Source organism: Curcuma longa, chromosome 11 (genome assembly GCF_044706935.1).
Source record: "Curcuma longa cultivar G26 ecotype Majalengka, Jawa Barat chromosome 11, ITB_CL_G26_1.1, whole genome shotgun sequence".
Taxonomy (NCBI): Eukaryota; Viridiplantae; Streptophyta; class Magnoliopsida; order Zingiberales; family Zingiberaceae; genus Curcuma; species Curcuma longa.
In genome coordinates, this window is record NC_133871.1 from 9,619,671 (window position 1) to 9,645,253 (window position 25,583).

General features: G+C 39.2%; 4 protein-coding genes and 1 pseudogene across 4 annotated transcripts; 1 reads left to right on the forward strand and 4 right to left on the reverse strand.

Annotated features, from left to right (window-relative positions):
- Positions 1-253: 253 nt before the first annotated feature.
- Positions 254-2,116, forward strand: LOC141840575 (3',5'-bisphosphate nucleotidase AHL-like). Its single transcript, XM_074728613.1, has 3 exons — positions 254-919; positions 1,059-1,746; positions 1,813-2,116. Exons 1-3 carry the CDS (start codon positions 508-510, stop codon positions 2,114-2,116), a joined length of 1,404 nt encoding a protein of 467 aa, XP_074584714.1. The 5' UTR covers positions 254-507.
- Positions 2,073-4,852, reverse strand: LOC141840577 (histone deacetylase HDT2-like). The gene is made up of 10 exons (XM_074728614.1): positions 4,782-4,852; positions 4,579-4,649; positions 4,271-4,494; positions 4,148-4,164; positions 4,008-4,058; positions 3,121-3,320; positions 2,915-2,992; positions 2,750-2,849; positions 2,401-2,521; positions 2,073-2,311 (listed from the first exon to the last, which is right to left on the reverse strand). Exons 1-10 carry the CDS (start codon positions 4,798-4,800, stop codon positions 2,248-2,250), a joined length of 945 nt encoding a protein of 314 aa, XP_074584715.1. The 5' UTR covers positions 4,801-4,852; the 3' UTR covers positions 2,073-2,247.
- Positions 4,853-5,501: 649 nt separating this feature from the next.
- Positions 5,502-8,722, reverse strand: LOC141839736 (histone deacetylase HDT2-like). Its single transcript, XM_074727554.1, has 10 exons — positions 8,643-8,722; positions 7,523-7,593; positions 7,210-7,430; positions 7,085-7,101; positions 6,951-7,001; positions 6,430-6,620; positions 6,248-6,328; positions 6,078-6,177; positions 5,750-5,885; positions 5,502-5,663 (listed from the first exon to the last, which is right to left on the reverse strand). Exons 1-10 carry the CDS (start codon positions 8,653-8,655, stop codon positions 5,600-5,602), a joined length of 945 nt encoding a protein of 314 aa, XP_074583655.1. The 5' UTR covers positions 8,656-8,722; the 3' UTR covers positions 5,502-5,599.
- Positions 8,723-13,785: 5,063 nt separating this feature from the next.
- LOC141837780 (trihelix transcription factor PTL-like) lies at positions 13,786-14,830 on the reverse strand. The gene is made up of 2 exons (XM_074725152.1): positions 14,487-14,830; positions 13,786-14,410 (listed from the first exon to the last, which is right to left on the reverse strand). The coding sequence occupies exons 1-2, from the start codon at positions 14,828-14,830 to the stop codon at positions 13,786-13,788; spliced, it is 969 nt and encodes a 322-aa protein (XP_074581253.1).
- Positions 14,831-15,190: 360 nt separating this feature from the next.
- Positions 15,191-24,326, reverse strand: LOC141838214 (pleiotropic drug resistance protein 2-like; annotated as a pseudogene).
- Between the last annotated feature and the right edge of the window lie 1,257 nt (positions 24,327-25,583).

The window sequence follows — 25,583 nt, forward strand, 5'->3', positions numbered from 1 at the left end:
TCAAGAAATAATAAATAAGCGAAGAAATGAGCCGGGCTTAACTGAGTTGGGCCTCGGACCATATTGCGAAAAGACCACTACTCTTTCTGTTATTTCTTTCAAGATAAATTTCAAATTTTCAAATTTAATTATTAAATATAAGAATAGATAATTATGATTCCCTTTAATTACCATATTGCCACCCTGCGCCACTACTTGCTTTGGGGATGTTCTTGTTCGACCTCATCACAATTCACATCGCATTCCTTTTTGCGGGCTATCTGCTATCGCAATCGGTCCTAGCAATCGATTTTGTAGCAATAAAGTGCAGGCGGTGGATGAGAAAGCGAGGCGAGGACCACTTCGATTCGTCACCGTGTGCTCCAATCGAAGCCCGAGCAATGGTCTCCAGTCCCGTAGTGGGACTTTGATTCCGAGGCGGCGAAGAAGAAGATCAAAGCTACTCCCTTTTCGTGGCGTTCGGTTCTCTGAGGCTTAGGAGGAAAGGGAAGGAGGGAGCCGCCGAGAATGGCCGAGATTTGTCTCGCTAATTGCACCCGCGTGGTCGTTGCTTGCAGGATCGAACCGCGACGCCGTCGTCTGTCTTGCTTCTTCCCCAAAACCTCGCCTTTCGCCCGCACCAATCTCGCTTCAGGCGCCGGGCGCGTCCTCGCGGGTCCCTACGCTGCCGCCGCCGCGGCCGATCGAGGCCTCGGCCTCTCGGAGGAGGATGCCTCTTCATCATCGCGGCTTTCCGCTCCGCTCGGACTCCCCCGGACGGAGGCGGAGGAAGAGAAGAGGCGTGCGAGGGATCTCGATGTGGCGGTGAGGGCGGTGCAGTTGGCGTGCTCGTTGTGCCAGCGGGTGCAGAGCGGACTGGTGGCCCGGGAGAAAGGGAAGACGATGTCCAAGGAGGACAATTCTCCAGTTACTGTGGCAGGTCTGTAATGCTAAATCCTTTTCCTCCTCTGTGGCATTCCTTAGCTTCTTCTCAGCAACAGAAATGCCCTAGCTAACCAGTCTCTGCAAATTGAAAAGTTAGATCTTTCGATACTTGTCTGTTTCATTTTGTTCGACAGATTGGGGAGTTCAAGCATTAGTTAGCTGGCTCTTATCAGACTACTTCGGCGGCGAACATGTACCGATCGTGGCAGAAGAAGATGCCTCAACGCTGTTGAGAGAGGATGCCACAGTTTTGCTTGAATCTGTGACGAGTTCCGTCAATGAATGCCTCTCTGAAGCTCCAAGATATGGACTAAAAGCCCCTCCTGAACCTCTAGAGCCTCGGAAAATTCTCGATGCCATTCGCAGCTGTAACTCCACTGGGGGTTCAAAGGGAAGATTTTGGGTCCTCGATCCTGTGGATGGAACTCTTGGCTTTGTTCGTGGAGATCAATATGCTGTTGCTCTTGCCCTGATAGAGGACGGGGATGTTGTCCTCGGCGCGCTTGGCTGCCCTAACTATCCGAGCAAGAAGGAATGGCTCAACTATCATCAGCGATATTACAGGCTCATGACCGTATTGTCACCTCCTGCACCTGGATCATGGCACAAAGGTTGTGTGATGTATGCTCGTAAAGGTACCGGTGAAGCTTGGATGCAGCCGCTTGTTCATGACTCTGAAACGTTTGATTGGCACAACTCTGCTAGGATGATCCATGTATCATCCATTAGTGATCCTGCCTCTGCAACATTTTGTGAACCTGTCGAGAAGGCCAACTCGAGCCACTCCTTCACAGCCGGATTGGCTAGCAGTGTCGGTCTTAGGTATAAATCATAATTGATTTATGCACCAAGAACATTGTGATAACTGTTTTGTTTCTCAACCTGCAGAAAACAACCATTGCGAGTTTACAGTATGGTGAAATATGCTGCTATAGCACGGGGAGATGCAGAAATATTTATGAAGTTTGCGAGGGCTGGGTACAAGGAGAAGGTCTGGGATCACGCAGCAGGATCTCTGATCATACAAGAGGCTGGCGGAGTGGTCACTGATGCTGGAGGACGGCTATTAGATTTCTCCAAAGGCATATATCTTGAAGGCCTAGACCGGGGAATAATCGCTTGCTCTGGGCCCTTGCTGCACGAGAAGATACTAAAAGCCGTCGATGCTAGCTGGGATTCATCAAACTTATAGATGAATTCAACATAAGTTTTCTTTAACATGCTCAGATGAAGTAAGTCGGAAAGTGGGTTTCACAATTGCCACCAAAACACATAGTAGTAAAACTAGCTTTGCCACTGAGGCAACAAAATCAGGGACGCAACTCAATTTCCAGAGCTGTGCTTTGCTTTAGTATGCGATTGAAGGGCATTCTCAGAGTTGAAGGTTCTGAAACAAACAAGGCAGAATTGTTAAGATGTAATTATCGTCTACGAAATGTGAAGGAAGAGGAGACGTGACGATGGTGAGAGCATTACTTGCTGCATGATTTGCAAGCGACAGAGCCGGTGGGTTTAGAGGCTTGCTGCTTCGACTTGTCGACGCTATTTGCGGGGGTCTTTCCTTGTTTGGTTGGGTAAGGAGTTGCAATATGGCCACCTTTAATCATATAAATATGATAATAAATTGAATTAACATTTCAAGATAATAAATTGCAAAAACAAACAGCACAGTAATTAGCATTGAATATCATTAATCAAATGCGAAAGTGAATGTCAGCATGCTATGAAACTCTTTGGCTAAGGTGGCACAGAGGATAAAATCGATTACCGATGTCAAAACATTATCACATGTCAAATATTAGAAACCATGGAGATAGATATCTACCTGTTTTCTGATTCCCACCAGGAGAAACCAACTTTGCTTTCTTTTCTGGAACAGGGGTTTTGGATGTAGACTCGGCAGGCCTTTTCTTACCGACTTCAATCTGCAACATGTGCTTTTGTATATTAGCACCTGAACGCCAGACAATGCAATAGCAAAAACACTGACCTTCTTAGGTGTAGCTTCTTCCTCTTCTTCAGAACTCTCATCTTCATCATCACTGTCATCCTCTCCGTCAATCATTTGCTGAAACATTCAAAAAAGAAATGTCATTTGACTATCATTTTGTGCAATAGAAGCACACACTAACATGTACACCGTTTTTTTATTTCGACTATGAGCATATGACCATATTTCCCACTAATTGCACCCACCTCATCATCTCCATCGTCATCAGATTCGTCCTCCTCAGAATCATCTTCTTCTGAATCATCGTCGTCTTCATCATCCTTAGCCTTTGGTTTATCATCTTTTTTAGATTTCTCAATCTTGGCCTTGGACTTACCATCAGAAGCTTCTGCCTTTTGAGCATTTGGTTTTGCAGCTTTATCATTTGCCTTCACCTCCAGTTTGCCTTTTAATTAAACTCATGAATAATAGATGAGAATATACAGAAAATAACAATAATAATAAATTTTGCAGAGAAACAAATTGATTGTATAATCTATGTCAATATTACCGTCCATTAAGATTTACATAATAATAAGAATAATAAAATTTTATTAAAATAATATCAATTATCTGAAAATATACTCTGACATGTAGATTTATCTTAAAAAGCATGATTAAGACCATTATCATCTTTAATCCACGTTTGTCCCAACTATTTGGGTCAATTACACAAATCTCATCTCTCTGTTAGCCCTACACAAGGAAATATTACTAGTAATCAAATCAATTAAAGCATTTTTTATTCCTTTGTAATATTTGTTTTTGATCACCCTTTATCCCTTAAGGCTTCTGACTACATAACTTATTGTCTTTGAACATATTCATAATGTCTCAAATTATTCTCTCATTCTATCATCTATTGGAACCTACAACTAATTTTATCATCTAATGCTAATGTGGAAAAAATGTATCGCCTTAGAACAAAAGTATCATCTAATGCCAAACCATTATGCTATTGGACTTTTCATTATAGACAACCACAAAGTGTGAATCGAACAAAAGTAAATAAATAGCAATAACAGGTTAATGATATACAAAATTAGAATCAAGAACAAAGGAAGAAACCAAAATATATATCGCAAAATTGTACCGCTGATGGGCACATCCAGTCGATTCTCCTCGTCTGATTCAGATTCGCTATCTGAGGATTTATTACAGAGGGTTATAATAACAGTAAGTGCATCAAAGAAGAAAGAAATTTAAAGAAAAAAAAAAGAAACAGAAACTTACTGAATGGATCAGAGATGGTATATCCAAAAGAAAGAAACGGCCAGTCAAGGGATTCAAAACTTAAAACCATGTAACATCAGTGTTTGCTAACGAGTAATTTAACAACATTAATCCAAAGGATATTCGTCACTCTCTACAAGTGCTGCAATCTTATAGCCCAAGAAATAGACACTTGTATTCTTTGAACCATGAGATAGTTCAAATTCTTTCTCAAAAACCAAATCATATTGAATTTGAGCACACTTGATAGCAGATAGAGTTCCAAGAACCAGCTTTTTGTCATCAAATTCCACAAATACTGACGCACCCTCTGCACCTTTCTCCTTCTTTATCTCTCCAAGAGATATCTACATAAGCAAGTATAATCTTTGTTATCATAACTTGATTTAGAATAACTCCCTATGCTGTCTAATAAAAGCCGGTGTTAGAACCTGGGAAAGATGCAAGAATTTGTTCTTGCCAGGAATGACCTTCACAGTTTGACCAGGTTGAACTTCCAAACCTTAAAAATTGCAGATCAATCAAGACACAGAACATGAAGCGAACAGGAGACGATATACATCAGTAGGATCGAAACGAACAGGAATCAAACAGTATAATCCGAAAATACATGAAGCGATAGGAGAGTATATACCCCAAAACTCCATGGCCATCTTGCGAGATGACGAGAGCGAGAGAAATGGCTGCAAGAGTGAGGGCGATGAGTGAGAGGAGAACGAAGTGAGCCAATTAGGGTTTAGGAGAATTTAAAGGGGACGACACTACCGATTCGGATCCGAAACCAGACTTTTCGGGTCGAATAATGATTGATAATTGACCCGAATTGCTAACTCATATCCGTGTCGGGTTTTAATTTTTTATTTTAGAGAAAAAAATCACATTTATCTTTTAAAACTTATTAACGTTTTATTATTATTCATCATCATTATTATTCGCCCACTTCTATTTTAGAAAACTGATATGTGATTTAATAATTAATATAAAAAAACTTAAACGCATGGCTCAATAAATTACTGAAAGAATAATTTTTCATACCATTTTGTTAATGGCTGTGATTGGAGTTGATGTGTTATGGGAGTAATTATTAAATTTTAATCAGGGGTTAAAATAATTATCTTCTTATGTAAAACCATTAAGTAAAATCAAGAAATAAACCAAAATAATAAAATAAAAAATTTAAAATAAAATGATATAAATCAAAAATTAAACTTCCACATTTAATGCTTAAAGACCATTAAATTTAATTTCCACTTAGTTCAATTTATATTAAAAATAAAAATAGCAATGTGCTTCGAAATTGAAAATTGTGGAACCTCAACAAATCATTGGTAAATAAAAAGGCAAAAGCAGACTAACTCAAATAAAGTACTAGAGCAATGCTCAAATTCAACAACACTGAGACATAGTTAATCTAAAAGTAGGTTCAAAATGAGACAAAATCAATCATCAATATCAATTTCCAGTAGAGTGTTTTGCTTTGGTATGTGATTGTAGAGCATTCTCAGAGTTGAAGGTTCTGAAAACAAACAAGGCAAAATTATAACAATTCCATTATTATTGATAAAAATTGCACAGCAAGAGATATAAGAATGGAGAGCATACTTGCTGCAGGACTTGCAGGCGACTGAACCAGTAGATTTAGGGGTTTGCTGCTTTGACTTGTCGCTATTTGCTGGAGTCTTACCTTGTTTAGCTGGAAATGGAGTTGCAACGTGACCATCTTTCTTTCCATCAGCAACTACAACAATGCTTTATCATTACAAAATAGAGATCAAATGAAATCAACAAGTTGGTTGTTATCAATGAATAAATATGGTATCGTGCCAACTCTCAACAAGTTTAACAAAGGTTTAAGGGTGTCAACACAAATGAATTCCCTTTCACATTATTATTCCCTTCGACAAAAGTTAAAGAACATGGGGTTACATACCAGTTTTCTGTTTTTCATCAGGGGAAATCAGCTTTGCTTTCTTTTCTGGAATAGGAGCTTTGGATGCAGAACCAGCAGGCCTTTTCTTGCCAACTTCAACCTGCAATTTGTGCATTCATATCGAGCACACCTAAGTGCTAACCAAAACAATGCTGTAGAAAATTACTAACCTTCTTAGGAGTAGCTTCTTCCTCTTCATCTGAACTCTCATCTTCATCATCACTGTCATCATCTTCTCCCTCAACCATTTCCTGAAACGATCAAAGTGAAATATAATTTGAGTATGATTTCGTGAAAACACACTGCCGTATGCAGCAGTTCTGATCGAGTATGGATAGGATCATGCACCAACCTCATCATCATCATTATCGGATTCATCATCCTCAGAATCATCTTCATCAGTATCATCCTCATCTTCATCATCTTTAGCCTTATCATCTTTTTTAGGTTCCACTACTTGGACCTTTGCCTTACCAACAGAAGTTTCTGCCTTTTGAGCATTTGCTTTTGCTGCTTTATCATTTGCCTTCACCTCTGGTTTGCCTTTTAAGGTAAAGCAATGAATAATAGATAAGAATATGTGGATTAAAAAGAAATACATAATAAGTTTTAAAAAAATGGATGATCTACTCCAGGAACATATTTACATCCGTTATAAAGATGGGACTATCATTGTTAATGAGCAATTTAATTTACAGATCTCTTCAATAATTTTTACTTATTTTAATTCTGTGAATAACTTTTATAAAGTAACAATTATGTGAATGGTATTAAAAGTAAACCATTAGTGATAACAAGTTAAGAATTTGCAAGACAAGAATCAAGTAGCCAAAAGGGAAAAAGCTATCAAAAAAACACATTACAGAAATGTACCGTTTACAGGTGCAGCTAGTGGAATCTCCTCCTCAGATTCAGAATCACTATCTGAATATTTATTAGAAAAGGTTTCACAGTCACTAACCTCGCCAAATAAGGGAAACAAACAAAAGGATCAGAAAAACCCTTACCGAATGGATCAGAGATGGTAAATCCAGAAACCAGAAAGGGGCAGTCAAGGGAATCAAAAATTGAAAACATGTAACACAACTGAATTTGCCAACGAGCAATTTAACAACATAAATCAAAAGGATATTCATCATCCTCTTCATTTGCTGCAGTCTTGTAACCCAAGAAGTGGACAGATGTATTCTTTAAACCATGATAGAGTTCGAATTCCTTCTCAAACACCAAATCACTCTGAATCTGAGAACACTTATCAGCAGATAAAGTTCCTAGCACCAGCTTTTTGTCATCAAACTTTACAAATACTGATGCAGCTGCAGTTTTCTCCTTCTTCACCTCTCCTAGAGATATCTACATAAACCACGATGACTTTTAATTATAACATAACTTAGAACGACATGATTGGTTGGCATGTATAAGCAAAAAAAGACTGATCATGGAACCTGCGAAAGATGCAAGTATTTGTTCTCGCCAGGATTGACCTTAACAGTTTGGCCAGGTTGAACTTCCAAACCTTGAAAAAATACAGACTAATCAACAACAATAATCACCGAACAAGTTTCAAAAACTATGTTCAGAATGTTTATGATAATAAATGCTAAGAGCAAATGTCACATTCAATGCTGATCAAGTATCAATTAGAACTGCACTTAGATTGAATTACAGATGAAACAACGTAAAGGAAGACAAATACTATATTAGAGTACATAGGGATTGTGGTTATCTTAGATAAAGGGATGCTAAACTAACAGAAAAAACTACAAAAAGCAAACAAATACTTGAACCAAGAAGGAAGAGTCACATTAAGATCATATCATCATCAAAAATGACACAACAATCCATTTTTTCCAATCATCAAAACAAAAGAACTAAGATCATATTAAAATTTAACTTTTAACGCAACATGTTTACATGTGTGTCAATCTAAAGTAATTTTAAAAACTCATTCGATTACAAAATGGAAGATAAGATATCTGCATACAGAAATGCAGCTTAAATTTAATGCTTAAAAGTTTAAAAGAAAGGATACTACAGCTCCTTTGCTTGACGCACAAAATTCAAAATTTTTTCATTAATTTGTGCATCAATAGAACCATAGCTATTCATAAATTATTTCTGTAGAATGCCATAAAAATGTGAAATTCCAACATCTTAAGTACATAATAAAAAGATATAACAAAAACAGAATATGAATGACTTCCATGATGGTGCAAATATCATGGCAAAGACAAGACACACAACTCAAGAAATAAAACTTCTGTAATAAAAAGAAACACTCAATAACAGCATCAACTTTACAAAGAAACCTGCTAAACACACAAGAAGGAATACAATTCGGCTAAGGGCGAAAAAATACATAGAAAGCCGAAAGGATGACTGTATATAAAAACAGAACTAATGGCCAAAATATGCTTAGCTTCAATCTCATAAAACAAACATTCCACGACTGAGATTCCAGAAACTATACGAACTGGACGAATGCAGTCACCTACGATGATGGCCAGTAAAACGAAAACGGAAATCGAAGAAAGATAAGAGCCGATGGAATGGGAGATCGTATACCCCAAAACTCCATGGCGAGATCGAGAAGGAAGCCGGAAAGCGGAGGCGAGAGCGATCCTGAGGAGAAAAAAAAAGGGCAGCGAGAGTACTAGGGTTTATGTTCAAAGGGGTATTTATAGGGGTGGACTGAAACCGGGTGCCACAGTCAAGATAAGTGTGATCTAGGTTCAGATTTGAGCCTTCGTGAGTATAAAATTACACATTGCCCTCTAAAATTTGTGTATATTTGTATTTCACCATTTTGTCCTGGCAATGTAATATTTGTTTGGTCTAGATGTGACCAGCACCAATAGTGTGACACCCAGTCACACGGTAAGATTCTGGGTTAGGTTGAGCGGTACGTTAAATAAATTAAAGATTAAAAAATATTTTTTTAATAGTATTATCAAAAGGATTTATTTTCATCGTCTGCATATTTTTAAAAATAGATTGATCATCCAACTAATACTTACACATTTAATAAATTTTATAATAATTTTAATAGTTATTGATGGTATCCAAGATTATTTTCCATGCGGCTGGCTTCACTTCTCAACCGGTCAAGTCCATCTCTTGAGGACTCCAACTAGTCAATAATTTTTCTTGAACACTTAATCTTCATCTAATAACGTCTCATTTAGACTCAAGAGGGTCACCAAGAACTGAGTTATCAAGCACTCAACATTCATCTAGCTATGTCAGGAAGGCCGCTCGGGATCGACACTACCAAGCATTAAATGTTCATCCCCGGATCGTCACACCTAAGTATTAAATGTTCGTCTTGAATCGACACTCCCAAGCATTAAATGTTTGTCTTGGGATATGCACTCCTGAGTACTCAACGTTCATCCAATGATGACTTATTCAAACTAAGGAGGCCTACTCAAATTAGTCAATCTAGCACTCAGTCTCAACCTTCGACAATTCGACAAGTGACTAAGGCATAAGGCGAACATACGCCATTCTATGTGGAAATTCTCAAAGTTTGCGGTTTAATGGTTGTTACCCTTTGGTTTCTAATTACCTTCAGACAAACAACTAGCAGGCATGTGTCATCCCACATGGAGATTCTCAAAAGCACGACTCAACTGATGTCGTCCTTTGATTCCCTAACCATCCTTCAGACGGACAACTAGCGAATATGTGTCATTGCATTGCACGTGGAGATTCTTAGAGGTGCCACTCAACGGATGTCATCCTTTGGTTCCCTAATACTCCTAAGATGAACGTGACATCCTATATAGAGATTCCACCAGAATACTATACAATGGTTGTCCTCCATTTTGTGCCCTAACTGCCTCTTCCACGATAGTTGGTGGACACGTAACATCATACATGGAGATCCTTTTTTACCGATTATATAATGGCCGATGGGTAAAGTTAAAGTAATGTACACAAAGGCAATTCTTCTCCACTACATACCCTCTCTCTTTCACTCGCACCTTTGTGAGTCTCATTTCTCTGTCCAGTGCTAACTTGATTGTCGGAGGGGCCACACCGATAACGTCGACACACTTAATTTCTCAGGGCATCCGATCTTGACTAGCTAGAAGGTTGTCGTAGTTTCGTCTCAAAGGGCATTAGGAGTGGAGGAGCTCGAGGTACGGAAAGGACATCATCAATTACAATTTTTTTAAAAAAATATATTTTTTTAATATTTAAATATTGTTAGATAATCAAATGACACAGTTGGGGTGTTCCTGTCTGAGATTGCGATCTAATAAGTCACCGATGAGTTATCTTCGAGGTTGACTAGTCTTTTAATGATCTGGTAAAGGGAGAAGTTGTTTGGAATCTTTGTTGGGGAAGAGGGCACCAAGATTATATGCATGCGAAACTCAATTAGAGATTAAAATAGACACCGAGGTAAAGCTCAATGTAGCCACTTCAATATTCAAGTTAGAGTTACTTGAGAGATAGATAGTAAAGAAACAAGAAGAAAAAGAAGCACAGTGGAGTACTTGGGAGAAAGAGAGCTTGGGCTTTTTCAATTGCCTTATCTAGGGTTTATATAGCTATATGAAGAGCATCTTCATGTCGGACACATCATTCTCCTTCATTATCCTCGTGTGGCTCGGTGAGGGACCAGATCTGATAGCTATTATTAGTCTCTCCATTCATTGGATGTCACCAAGTCTAACGATTGCATAACCGTTCTACCACTCATGTGATGCCAAGTGTCTTGGGAATATTCTCCATCGTTGCTCGTTTTAGAGATGACCGAGTTGAATGAGTCAGGTGATCGACGTCGAGATATATAAAAGTCGGGGTGAATTGAGTTGACGAAGTCGAGGAGCATGAATCTTTTAGGGTCATGTGGACTGAGCTGAGGAAGGAGTCGAGGTGACCTAAGTTGATCGAGTCAAGGAGTCTAAGTTCTCTGGGTTGTGTGGACCGAGCTAAATGAGGAGTTGGGTGGTCTAAGTTGATAAAGTCAAGGAGTCTGGAATCGAGGAACATGAGTCCTCTGGGGTCGTGTGGACGAGTTGAAAAAGGAGTCACGTAACCTGAATTGATGAAGTCGAGGAGTCTAAGTCTTTTAGAATTGTGTGGGCTAAGTTAAGGGAGGAGTCGGAGGTGGCCTGAGCTGATAAAGTCAAAAAATATGGAATCAAAGAGCCTGAGTTATCTGAGGTCGTGTGGACCGAATTGAGAGAGGAATCGAGTGGCCTGAGCTGATAGAGTCAAGTAGTCTGAGAAATTTGACTTCTTTAAGATTATATAGGCCAAGCTGATGGAGAAATCGGGATAGCCATTTTGACTTCCACGACTTTCTCCTCCACTTAAAATTTGAGTATTGGTTTGACTCAATCACTATCCACCGCATCATCATCATCTGGCATAATATATAATTGTAGTGGGAACCATAGCATGCACACAGTAGTAATTGTAGTAATTTCCTTCCCGTCCGGATGTTCCTTCCCTAGGTTTGCACCAGCCGGCCACCTGCCATCGCTCACGCCTACGCGAGTAGCTGCTGCATGCAGGCTGGATTCGATCACCACCCACCACCCAGGGCGAGGGCTCGAGGCCCATGCACGCCGTACTCGGCCTGCTGCTGCTCCTGCACGAAGGCGAGGCCGCACTCCGCAGCAAGGAACTTGCCAAAAATGGAGGCTAGCTAGCTCTCTGCATGCCTCTGGCCAGCCGACGCAGTGGCATGCATGCATGGTGCATGCGCGTTGCAGCTGCTGCACCTGGCGCTGCACGTAGCCATGCCATGCACGCATAGGCTAGGCAGCTGAGCCGACCAATGCAGACGCAAGCTAACAGAGCCATATATTGCCCGCGCCCACACCTCTTCTTGTTACGTTCCATCCTTAATTGTCCTCCTCCCCAATTCGCTCGCTGCTCCATCCATTGCCATCTACAATCTATTCTATCCTCAAACAGTCAAACGAGAGAGAGAGAGAGAACGAAAAGGGGCCGTGATTGGGTTCGATCGCTTCATCGCCATGTGCTTGGTGCTCGTGCATGGCACAGTGCAAGTTCGCGACCGGACATGGATGATACTGGTGCCACAATTATATTTGTCGAGCTTAGGACGACATGTGTGGCCATCGACATCAATGACATGTACATTTCGCTGGGCATATACAGTGCATATATAGTCCGGATTAAATTAACCGACAAAACTAATTTCAAATGCTGCGATCCTAAGAAAACATCAAATGCAGCAGTTGGTTTAAATGTCAAACAGTAGGCTTGATATTGAAGAATTGAAAAGTATGGTTAAAATTATAATGCTGTGAAATTTAAATGCTACAAAAGGGAGAGAATCGCATGTTTTTTTAGTTGATCATATTAATTGTTTGCAAGTGAAATGGAGTCGTCCTTAATTAATTTTTTGTTCTTTCATCTAAATAAGGGCTATAGCAAAGCAAGGAGAATAGGAAAAGAGGGAACATTTTGATGACGATTAGTAATTTAAGCATTAATTTAAATAGTAGTAGCTTTATTGCTCAAATTGATTTTGTATAAGCATTACTTTAAGCATTTTTCCTAACATGATCAACACATATACACGCACACATTTAATCAATTTTTTATATTTAATTTTATATAACTTAATAGAGCATCAACGTTGCTGTTAATATATGAGTGTTATAATTAGGGGTGTAAACAAGCTAAGTCGCTTGTGAGCTATCGGGTCTTAGTTCAAAAAAAAATTAATTCGATTAAGTTAATTACGAGCTGAGCTCGAGCTTAATAATATATAGTTCATGAGTTTACTAACATGTTCATTAAGAAACTCGTGAATATGTTCATTAAGAGATTCGTTTATCATATTATATATATATATATATAACATAGATTATAAATATTATATATTAATGAATCGATTACTCAAATTAAGATCGTTTAACTTTTAAATGAGTCATTTTCAAATCAAGCTTGAGTCATTCATGAACTATTTAATTTTATTACGAATCGAGCTCGAGTTTAAGAATTAAAACTTGAATCAAATTCGAGTCGAAAACTTGAGCTTAAGGAAAACGAGCCTAACTCAAGCTTGAGCCTCTTACTATTTGGCTTAGCTCGGTTTGATTACACTTTAATTTTAATCAATATGGATGGGTGTTATCACACTCACACACACGTCATCATTTAATTTTTTGAACATAATTAATGAGTAAAATTTAAAAATTAATTATATATTTCAAAACGTTATGCAAGTGTGATTTTTCCTATGTTATACTCTTTAATTTCAAATTTATAATAAATTGTATGTTTAAATAAACTACATTTGTAGAAGAAGATGAAATACTTTTAAATAATAAATATATTTTAAAATAATAATATTATGAAATTATTGGAATGAAATTAAATATTTATTTATTTATAATAAAAAAAAAGATGAATGAATGAATGGACAGAATGATAAATAATCCGTATTAATATTAAAAAAATATGAGTATATATTAATAAGGAGAGATATTAATATAACGGAAGTGCGGCGTAGAGATCCAATTTCAAATAATATACTTATTAATTAATTCTACTATTCATTTTCTAATTAAATAGCAAACTCCTAGTATTTCGCACGTACTTACCCCGATCTATCGATATGGCCACCACTTGTTTGCATTAATGTCCAAGAGAACAAGACATCGATCGAACACCTTGCGCACTACCATGCACCAGCTGATCATCCACAGCCTCCTCAATCACTCTCCGCCGTCGATCTACGCCGGCGAATAACCTTCTCCAGCGCTTTCATGATCGCGGCGTCGCGTGTCTCCGTCCATGCCCGCTCGCCTGCCCACCGCCTCGCCTCGCGGTCGACCCGCTCCGCCTCCCGCCGCCTCTGTTCCTCCTCCCGCGACACCCGCGCCGCCTCCGCCTCCTCCAGTGCCCGCAGCATCCGCTCCATCCACAATTCCTGCGCCTCGACGAACCGCCTGATCTGCGCACCGATGAACTCCTCCGCCGCCCGCTCACCCCCTTCTTCTTCCTCCTCCTCGTCGTCGCCGGCCGACGACGAGCTGCCGTCGCCGTAGGTGGAGCAGTTCGACAAGCAGATGGAAGGAAGCTGGAAAGCACCGGCATTCTTGTCGACGACGCGATTGGTGCCGGAAAAGTTTGGATTTTGATCGGTGTTCCTGCAATTGGTTCCTCTTTCTTCCCTTCCATAGAGGGTTTCCAGCTGCCGGAAGAATCTGTAGTGCTTCCCGTCCTGCCGCCCTGCTTTCCCTTCCTTCGTCTTCTTGTAGTACTTGTACAAGTTCTCCATCTTCTCTCTGCACTTCTTCCCACTCCTCTGGTATCCATGCTCCTCAGCCATGATCCTACAATTTGGGGATCGGCTCAAGAGCCAAATCGATCCGCGAACGCCATCAATGAGTGAATTAACTAACCAATTACCTGGAGACCTCGTCCCAAAGGGGGCCCTTCTGGGCGGCTTCCCGGAATCTGGAGTCCAACCGCGATCGCACCTCCAGGAGCGTCAGCGTCTCCTGCCTCGGCCACCGGCCGCTGCTCCCTCCACTCTCGAGCAAACCGAAGCTCTGCATTCCCACCGGAGGCGCCGGAGGAAGAGCTTGAAGCGGCGGCGGGTCGGTGGTGGACCCGACGAACGGAGGCGCCATCGGGTACTCCGATCCGAGCGGAGCGGCGGAGGCGGGGAGGGTCGGGAAGGCCGGGAGGCTGAAGGGGTCGAAGCCGGACCTTGCTCCGTCGACGAGGAAGTGGAGCTCGTGCAAGTCCATGGCGAGTGCGCGACGACGGAGAGGGAAGGATCCGTCGCCTTCTACATGAATGAGCGAAGGGACGGGGAGGAGAGAGAGCGGGAGAGCCGGATCGTGTCGTTCACGAAAGGTGGAAGGAAGAAGAGCGAATAGAGAAAGAGAGAGTACGGAGCGACGTGGGAAGAGTTGATTAGGACAAGGAACATTACGTAATGTATGAGCCAATGGGAATCCTCCACGTGCAGCCCAAGGAGAAACGGGTGGGGGAGAAGGTGACGTCAGACCACAGTAAAAATTTTCGAGATAATTTTCAAAAATATTAACATTTACCAGAATTTTAACCATTTTTTTCTTCTCATAAATATGAATTGAACAACTTAATTCACATTTACCTACTCACAATATTATAAATAATCCAGTGAAATAAAGTGTACAAAAAAAACCCAAAAATTATTGTAACTCACACAACTACACAAAGTAAAGCATCAGGATGGGATGGATATAAAGACAGGAGGCTCCAGCTGTAGAAAACTGAAGCTTCATTTGTTACTCAGGCAAACTGAGGACTTGTTCCAGTGCCATTTCGTTTTGAGTATCAAGAATTGGAGAATTTGCCTATCGCTTTTGGAAGTTGAGGACCTTGATCGAGTAGGCGAAGACCAAGAAGAACATGACGACGAAACCCACGTTGGTCAATGCTGCCCACTTGACGAAACTGTACTTGTAGCCCAGGTTATCGTTCAAATAATCAGTAAGTGTTTTCCGGCCTTCTCCGGGAACGTCAATCATGCCACCCCTTTTCCCCAGCTGCGATGCGATGACACCATAAATTGTCCAAGATACTGGATTGCCCCAGTAGTACCACCTCCACCATATAGGAATTTCCTGCAAAATGTGCCATCAAGAATTTAAGATATACCAGCAATCACGTATGAAAAGTTTCTTTGTGAATCATGCATTTTAGATATGTATGTATGTATGTACGTACCGGCCGTGCGATGAGGAAGCCGGAGAACAAATTCCAGAAGTTGTAGAAGAAGCTGGACACGATACCGGCGACTTGATGGTTGGGTGTCAGTGCCACAGCCATCATGCCATACAGAACAAAGTAGGTAAAGGACATGACGATGAAGTAGAAGAACCATAAGAAGTTGCTCACGCGCCAAGTAAAGCCCATCATTGAGAAGAGAAGAATGGTGTATATAAGTCCTTGTATCAACATGTATATCACCTCGATGGCCACCTGCAACAGTAAGACATATAAGCATTTTGAAAAATTTTGCCACCTCTGAACTAATCACCTACTTTCTTGATTGCTCTGATAGAAGGCAAAGACACTTTAACTTACTTGAGCAAATGCATAGGCCAAGGCTGAGTACATTCCTGCAGCTCTTTCACGGTAGAAGACCGTCCTCTCGACTGCCACAACAGGCTGCACATTGATAGCATTGCTGGATCCAAGGAAGAAGACTGCAGCATAGAAAGCTCCGACGAGATTCAATACGTCTTGTTGAGTGCCACTGTCCACATCCAAAGAAGCAAGATGAGGAAGATACAGAAAATATAGATAAAGAGAATGAAGCAAAGCAAAGTTTATAATTCGGAAAGCTTACGTCCGTTTGCCCTTTTGCCAAAACAGTGTACCAAATATTAGAGCTATGACAATTGTCATGAAGAATCGGACAGCATTGTATTGTGGGTTTCTCCAATAAGACCAATACTGTTTCCAGAAACAAGCCTTGCATTGAGTAGTAAAAGTCTGTGAGTATTTTGTGGGGAAATATAGAGGTCTGTTGAATCCGGTGCTGGAATATTCAATTCTTTGATAAGTTCCTGATTTTTTCTGAACAATACAAAGTGAGCACATAGGTTATACAATTTCAATGTATGATATCTTTAGGAAGCATATTCTATTTACAAATAAAGTGGGGAATTCACATAAACTTCCTACTTACTGATAGAGTTGTGAATTTGCATAAACTTCTGCGAAGTCTATATTCAAGCTAGCCTCAGCTTGAGTAGTGCTTACTTCCAACATCCATGTTGCAGGGTTAACACCTTCAACAATCTTTGGTACCCCTGGAATTGCCTGCAAGATAATTTATTTGATTAAACAAAACAAAATGCAGCTTTCCTGTGATCAAGACAATTTACTGATACTTCGTATATCATTATGCATGCACTAATGTATAGTTATATTTGTATAATTTATAAATGAGAAGTGTAATTAAAATTATGAAGTAAAACTTTAAGAACAAGATCATTTGTGATTGGAAAACTCACTTCAAAATATTCAACAAGCTTGTGAGATTGGCGACCAAGAGGGCCAGCATATATAACTTGACCTCCCCTTTTCATCAGAAGTAGCTAGAGAGAAGAAAAAAAACACCAACTCATTCAGGATCCAGTATTGCATTTGGCAAAGCCACAAAGGATTAAAATATTTAGTGCAAGAAATTAAATTATGAATGAGAACCTCATCAAAAGCTTCAAAAATGTCTATGCTGGGTTGATGAATTGTACAGACGACAGTTCGTCCTGTGTCCACTGTATTTCTGACTGTTCTCATAACTATGGCTGCAGCTCTTGCGTCAAGTCCTGATGTTGGTTCGTCCATGAAGATGATGGATGGATTTGCGACAAGTTCAACAGCAATTGTGAGTCTTTTTCGTTGTTCAGTTGATAAACCATCAACCCCAGGAAGGCCAACCAGAGCGTCCCTTAGAGTGTCAAGTTCAACCAATTCCATGACCTCCTCCACAAACATCTGCGTTAAACAGCTGTCAGTCCAGATTAATAAAAGAAAACATACTCACAAGGGCATTTCAGTTAAATCACAGAATAACAAAGCACTACTCAAACACGCAAAGGGATGGAAGCATAAATTGTCACTAACCATTCGTGTTTGTCTGTCGATATCTGGCGCAAGACGGAGCCAAGCAGAGTAAACAACTGATTCATAAATAGTCATATATGGCGAGTGAATATCATTTTGCTCACAGTAACCACTTATCCTAGCAAAAGTTTCCTGATTTTTTGGATAACCAGAAATACTAATATTGCCTTCAATATAACCGCCCGTTTTTCTTCCTGCCAGAACATCCATCAACGTAGTCTTTCCTGCTCCACTAACTCCAACCAATGCAGTCAGGATTCCTGGCCTAAATGCACCACTTACGTCGCACAACAACTGGAGACGATCTTCCTCAACTCCTTGACTCTTCATTTCCTGATGTCAAAGGATGAAAAGGTCAGTTTTGATTTATTTGTTTTCCTTCTGATTTGTTTTTCAATTTAAATCGCAAGGAAAAACAAGATCAACGGAAAGAGACTTGTCGGCACATATTGAATCAAATTCATTGCATTAAATTGGGGAGAAAGATATATTGGATCGACTTACAGCAGGCATGTCAACATAATAGTCCACGTGATTGAAAGCAAGAGACAGAGGCTGGAAAGGTAAAACCATTCCTCTCTTTGCTGGACGGACTGACGCACTGAAACTTTCAGAGCTGTTTCTCCTTGCTGCATCTGTAAAAAGATAAGAAGCTTTTCGATCATTGGATTAAAACAGGAAAAAAATGAATATTTTTGTGATGTAACCAGAGCATGAGGAGAGCTGAAAAATCAACATCAGTTGGGGCCCAAAATGTGCACTCCATATGTTTTTCAACGAGTATTGGATTTCTCAACACCCTAATTGAAAAGTGCTAATGTATATACATGTTTCCAGAATTCTTGAAACTATAACATTCTCTATGGGCCCCCCAGCTCTATTGGCAGCAACTTTAGGAGGGTGACTTTGTGATTCTTTGATTTTCTGTTCCATGCTAAAATGGGGATGTTGAAGTATGTCTGATGGGATTGCCCAATAAGAGTGGAAGCGATTGGTTAAGTTCAATGAAGAGAGTGGACACATGAGCCATATGCCTACTGATGTTAATTTTTAAGTATTGAACCATGGTGTCAGGACCAGTAGATCAGAGTTAAATGGTGGTTTTATTGGGGAATAAAACAACTTGACAATGTCACAGTCAACCTCTACAATTCATAATTTAGGCCATGCGTATCAGTCATCTTCCAGCTCACCTCCAGAATAGGTCACCCTTCGACTGTTTCATAAATATAATTTTCCCAACCTTGTTGCAGATACCATAAGAATGCATGAGAATTATATTATGTCATTCCTTACAGTTTGTAGATGATGACATGGATGATACCATCAACAATTTATGATGGCTTCTTGGTTGGCTAGATATTGTAAAATTTGAACCAAAAGGTGATGCTATTATTATATTCAAAATGAATGATTGAATGATTTTGAGTATATTTGAAGTTAGCTTAAAATAAACTCTTAAAAATCCATCCCATATTTTGAGTTAGAATAAAAGATGGTAAACATCATGACGAAATGACAAAACGAATGTGATCAAACAATAAACAATCTAACCTGATGTATCCTGTGGAGCAGCATATCTGGCATTTTGTACCATTTCAATCCTTCCATTATCTATTGGTGAGTTTTTCTTTTTCTTACTTGATTCCTCATCAACAATTGCATTTTGAGCACTTGCCAAAGCTGCAAACATGAAAATTTGGTTCCAATGAGAGAAATGATTGAATAATGAAATGGATAATTGAAGTTACGGTGGAAATCAACAACTTACGATTCAAGTAAGTCAATGAAAGGACAAACAAGATGTTGAATAGAATAATAAATCCTATGAGGGCTCCAATAGCAAGCCAATACCAATAGCCACGGGTAAACATTCCTCTAGATTTGAGAATAGCTTCTCCCACAGTCCGTGCAGTTATATTGGTGTCAGTATTATCCTGCAACAAGGAAGGAAGGCATGCATTAGTATTGGAAATGTACATAGCATTCAGACAACAAACTCATGATAAGAAACTTGCCCTGCCCCATCTTGGATCAAGGAACTCATTAATAGCAATAGCATTTTGCCCATACATTAACGGGGAACTCCAGAAACCCCATATCCACCAGGGTTTGATGTCATCTGTCCACATAGAAATCAGATGTTAAGTTGTTAACTTCAGTTTTGGTATGACAATCAAACAGTATATACATAAGGAACTAATCAGAGTTACAGTCAGATGTTTCTAACCTTTTGATATGACAAATCCTCCTAGCACGAAAACAATAAGCAAGGTGAAGGTCCCAAAAGTGTTGGCTACAACCATTGTTCTTCCTGCTGCAGCAATGAAGCGGAACAGACTAAGAGCCATTTGATGTGTGAGGAGAAGTGCTAGAAATTGGCGGAAGAACCTGCCAAATTAGAAGGGGAAAGGTGAGATATGTATCGTGTCATAGGAAAAAATGAAGTTGCAGACATGTGAAATTTCTCAGGTAATGTTATAATATAGAAGCATCAGAAGCAATTAATCTTAAAGGAAATGATTGTTTAAAAAGAGAGAGAGAGAGATTTACCGGCTTGCTGCAGGGGCAAAACCAATCACATAATAGGTAAGTATGACCCAAATTCCAGTGTCCAGAAATGAAAGAGGAATCTTGAGGAGATAGTATGCAACACCAAAAGCCCAAGGTGGGAAAAACAAAAAATCTCTCTGTTTGTAGAACACAGGGAGCTTCTCAACCGTCATCACCAATTCTGCCATTCCATTGAACATCACATTGGTCAAAGTAAAGAAAAGTGCACCATAAAATTTGTTACCATCAGGGATTGTTCTATGGTGCATTTCCGTTCTGAAAAACACAGACATGGCTATCAAAGAAAGTGTGGTTATCTGGGTTGTCTTAAAGATGAAGATAAAAGAATTTCTCTTCATCAGCAACCATTCCCTCGATAAACATGCCTTCAGAAGTTCCCAGTTAGAAATACCATATCTTTCTGTTGTCAATGCTGCAGGATGGGCTCTAGACTTATCATAAGGAACACTAAGCTCTGCATGTAGTTGTCGCCCAACATGAAATTTCTTGAAAAGTTCCACAAACTCAGAGACTGAAATAAAACGATAAGGTTTGTCCTTGTTAGCCCAATATTGTTGTTGATCCTTCTTTGAAGTTACCTCTTGAAGAAAGTCAGCGACTCCTTTCCTTTCAGGACATTTAAAGCCAGCTAACTCAAAGAACTCAACAACATACTCCCGAGGACCTTGATAGACTATTTGACCCTCAGACAACAAAATGACATCATCAAATAATTCAAATGTCTCAGGTGCAGGCTGAAGAAGAGAAACAAGGACTGTTCCATCCATGACATGAACCATCTGTCTAATGAACTTTACTATTTGAAAGGTGGTAGAACTGTCAAGTCCAGTTGATATCTCATCCATGAAAAGTGCACGTGCAGGACCAGTTAACATCTCTCCTGCAACCAAGAACAAATAGCTTGGGTTACTAAACATGAACATATAGTAAAAGAGAATTAAAGAGCAAAAAGAACAAACAGGTTAGAAAGATTTGTTTCTTTATGGATACTCTTTAAGGTTCATGACCTCGTGATTATAAATTTGAATACGTGGGCATTCCTAACTTCACCTTCATAAAGAATATTTGGACATTTTCATAATGAGGACAATGATTAGTTTTTTTTTTTTCTTCAAGATGCTGCTTGACAATGATTTCACTGAGCAATTTATTATTGCACTAGTTATTTTCCTAGGACATCTAGTTTTATGACAAACTATTGTTTTTTTAAGTATGCATGGGTATCAAAGAGTATTTAGTTTGAATTTTGAAGGGGCCAAACTAATTTAGAAGCTGTGTAAATGACATTTGCTTTCAATAATATTCTCCTAGCAATAAACTTACCGGTTGTCACACGCTTCTTTTGTCCTCCAGAAATTCCTCGTCGCATCTGATCACCAACAAGGATGTCGGCACAAATATCCAGACCAAGTACCTGTTTTCCAACATTTCAAGTGTTAGCATTGCCGGTAACAGCTCAAGCAATAATAAATTTTCACTAAAAAGTTGTTGCCATTCACCTTGAGAATGTAATCAGTTGATACATTGGTGCTTTGCCCTTCCATTGCAGCAGCTTTCATGAATGCATCAATCTCAGGATCTGGTTTAATTCCTGCATCCTTCTCTCGTCTTGACAATTCTGATAGCATCTCATACCTTGATCCCACTCCCAAACATCGTGCTGAGAAATCCAATGTTTCTCGAACTGTCATCTCACCGTTGTGAATATCCAATTGACTAATGTAAGCAGAAGTTCTCTGAGGAACAAATTCTGATAGTTCATGGCCGCAATATGTTACTCTGCCCCCTTGCTGTAAGCAAAGTAAAGACATTAAATACACATGCCTCAACACTGCACTAAGACTCATTTAAATGCTAGTAAAATAATCCAGAACACAATAGTAGGGAACAAGAAGACGAAGCATACTCTTAGATTTTTATCAAGCTTCCCAGCAAGGGCAAGCAAAAGTGTTGTTTTCCCTGAAGCTGGAGGTCCAAGCAGCAATGTCATCCTGAGAATGGATTAGATATTGAAGAGTGAGATACCCTTCTTCCATAATGATATCGGGTTTAAATTCAGCATTCAGTATATATATAACCATCTCAACATACGCCAAAGCAACACCATATATTCCATACCAAAAAAAGAAATGTGACAAACAGATAAGTGACACCATATAGTTTTTGCCAGAATAATTAAAATATTTCAAAATTTTATTAAAATATTTAAATTTTTCTGAAATTATTAATAAATTAAAATTGTGATATATCAAGTTCGTTAAGATTGTTATTTATTTTTATAATTTTCTATGTATATTTTATTATTAAAATTGAGCTGGCTGCTCACGGCACCAACCAGTCTGCCCAAGTTTATGATGCGCTTCGGATGGTTCTATCATGGGCCAGGTTTGGCGTGTTTCAAACAGGTTGACTCAATCCCCGAGCCCAGCCTACCTAAGCACAGCTCATTGACACCTTACCAGTCACATTCAATAAGACTAAAACTACTAAAGAGTAACAGACAATAACATCTGTTGGGGGAAAAAAGCATTTTAGAAGCAATTTCAAACAAGGAGGAAAAAATAGATTAGTGATTGTCACAATCGTAAGGATAACTGAAAGGTTGGGAAGGTAGAATCAGACAATTTTATCTGCTTACCTTGTCGGCTTCAATATCCCACTGACATCTTTAAGAATCTGCAAATTCTTTTTCCTGGACCGGCTTAATCGTAGAACACCAACAATATCCTGAATGTCCACGTTAGCAAAGCAAAGAAAGAAACGTTAAACCAGGGGTAATAAGACTTGAGATCAACCATGATCACAGGGTGAATAACAATGAAAAGAATTCTACAAACATGTAGATCCACATAAAGTTTTTTCCTTTTTTTCTCTCCAATTCCTCCTCCTTTTATTCCTACCATTTTTATTCTGATCTTTGTTCCTCTTCTTCTTTTGTCTTTCAATTTATTTTCCAGCCCCCTTAATTTTTCAAAGGTAGTTGCTAAGTACCTCGAGAATGTTTATGGTGAAATTCCACAAGGTGGGAAGTGCTCGGCTTCCAACATAGACATCTGCCTCCACTGATATGTTCTCATATCTGACCTCAATCGTTGGAAGCTCCAGCCCAACCCTGTTCCATTTGTATATATGTCAAAAACTAACCAGATAAATAGAACAAGAGCATCATAGTTTTATTGACAAAACATAGAGTCACAAGGAGGTCGATCGTAAAGGGGGGGAAAATTGTTTGGGAATTTCGACAAGCATATGTCTATAACTGACACAAGTATGAAGTAAAGGTGAGGGGGAAAAGGTCAAAGATGCAAAGAGTTTGCTGCTTCAACAAATTAAGCAAAAGAGTGGAATTTGAAAGGTTTTCCACCAAAATTAATTGCATCGAGAGGAGTGAGAGTGATGCAAGATAAAACTGAAACGAGTACACGATTTCTCCCTCTCTTTTTTCTTTTTTTGTCTTTCTTCTGTCTAAAATTTGGGCTAAATCTCGAATGAAACCCTCGATTGGATGAACAGGGCAAGCGAAACCCACCGATCGATACGGTCTCGGAGGCGAGTGAGGAAGCGCTCGTTGTCCTCCTCCACCACCTTGAAGATGTGCTCGAGGAGATGCTTCCGGTCCTGCGGGCCGAGCTGGTTGACATCGATCTCGTTGGAGATGACGTTCCCGCTCTCCGCGACCTGCCGGAGGATGGCCTTTCGCATCCGGTCGTATGTCGGCAGCTTCTCCAGCGCCGCCCACTTGAGATTCTCCTCGTCGTCGCCATCATCCTCCGTCATCCGGCTGCGCCGGAACACATCCGACCGGTCCTGGAAGCTCTCCGCCCAGCTCCGGCGGCTGCTGCTGTTTCGGATGCTGCTGTTCCGGATGATGTCGTTCGCCATTTCCCGCCCGATCGTTCCTCTCCGCCTTCCTCTTCTCCCACTTCTTCTTCTTCTTCTTCTTCTTCTTCTTCTTCTTCTTCTCTTGGATCGATCACAGCATCGAGGGAGGATTCCCGGAATGGATAAGAGGAGAAGTGGGTGTTGAGTGCTTTTATGATGTGCCCCTGCGAAAATGCCAAGCTTCTTCTCGCGGCCTTCGCTCTGCTCCTTTTTGTCCGCTACTTAATTTTAAAATATTTTAGCTTTTATTATTATTATTAATTATTAAAAATTTATTGTTTGGTTTTAGTTTCTACCCAGATCTGACCCTCTCGATTAAAATTACATATTGGTACACTAAATTCTAAATATATACTTTTCCCCCTCTTTGATTACGACAAATCATCAAATTGTCGCATTTAATTTGTTTTAATTCCAATATTGCACAAATTCACTACGTAATTATGAAAAATAAATGACCGACTTGAGACTTTTTATTTCCAACTTTTATCATAATTTCAATCATATTAGATAAATATTTTAAAAATATTAAAATGACAAAAATAATGTTATAACAGTGATTAATCTGGTAGAATAATAATTTGAAATAATAAAATAAATTATTTTATAAAGAGGCTCTTTTAACTTTTATCGGAAATAACATAGAAACACTTGTGGTAATTATAAACGTAGCCTTACCTGAAATTGGAATGCACCAATTTTTTATTTTTAGAAATATTTAGAGGAAAGTGAAAAAAAAATTGAGTCAGTTTCAAGTCAAAGATGATGAGCTGGTCAACGCCTTCTGTGATACGCTTCATTTGGGTGCGATACGATGCACAACATGAAAAGCAAGGTCAAATAAGATGGGCTTTTTATACAAAAGCCATCGTTTCTTTTCTTTTAATAAATCTAATCATTGATTAATATTTTGATAATGTAAATACAATTTTTAAATTTATTATGATATAATATTTTATTTCAGTATGCTTTATTTCTTCTCGATATACACAGTTTTTAATTAAAAAAATTTCTAAAAAGATCGTTTTCAAATTCCTTTAAAATTAAATAAAGAAATTAGTAAAAAAGTTTTGGAAATCTCTGACTTTATTTGAGGTTTATTTTTATATTAAAAAATATTCACTTCTAAATGAACTCTCTTTGAGATATTTAAACGAGTAATATTTAAATTATATCATAATATATATTTATAATGACATTTAAGAAATGTGAGTACGTAAGATTTGTATATTTCAGTCCCTTTCATGAGAATATTTAATAAAAAATAATTCATTATTTAATTAAAATAAATTGGATAAACGTGCACTCGTGGCCTCGTGGGTCTCGGTCAACAACTCATTCAGGCCGGCGTCTACTAAAAACTAAAGAAATGTTAATTAATTTAAAAGGTTTATTAGATTATAAAAAATAACAAACAAATAA

Bases quoted from the DNA above. Each gene is read 5' to 3' on its own strand.
- LOC141840575 (XM_074728613.1), top strand. From the start codon at position 508: ATGGCCGAGATTTGTCTCGCTAATTGCACCCGCGTGGTCGTTGCTTGC. The intron at 920-1,058 runs GTCTGTAATGCT...TTTGTTCGACAG, and splicing joins TTCTCCAGTTACTGTGGCAG to ATTGGGGAGTTCAAGCATTA. The intron at 1,747-1,812 runs GTATAAATCATA...CTCAACCTGCAG, and splicing joins GCTAGCAGTGTCGGTCTTAG to AAAACAACCATTGCGAGTTT.
- LOC141840577 (XM_074728614.1), bottom strand. The intron at 2,522-2,749 runs GTAGATATCTAT...ATATGATTAAAG, and splicing joins TGGTGGGAATCAGAAAACAG to GTGGCCATATTGCAACTCCT. The intron at 2,312-2,400 runs GTAATGCTCTCA...TGTTTGTTTCAG, and splicing joins GCTTGCAAATCATGCAGCAA to AACCTTCAACTCTGAGAATG.
- LOC141839736 (XM_074727554.1), bottom strand. The intron at 6,621-6,950 runs GTACATTTCTGT...TTACCTTAAAAG, and splicing joins ACTAGCTGCACCTGTAAACG to GCAAACCAGAGGTGAAGGCA. The intron at 6,329-6,429 runs GTTGGTGCATGA...TGATCGTTTCAG, and splicing joins CCGATAATGATGATGATGAG to GAAATGGTTGAGGGAGAAGA.
- LOC141837780 (XM_074725152.1), bottom strand. From the start codon at position 14,830: ATGGACTTGCACGAGCTCCACTTCCTCGTCGACGGAGCAAGGTCCGGC. The intron at 14,411-14,486 runs GTAATTGGTTAG...CCCAAATTGTAG, and splicing joins CTTTGGGACGAGGTCTCCAG to GATCATGGCTGAGGAGCATG.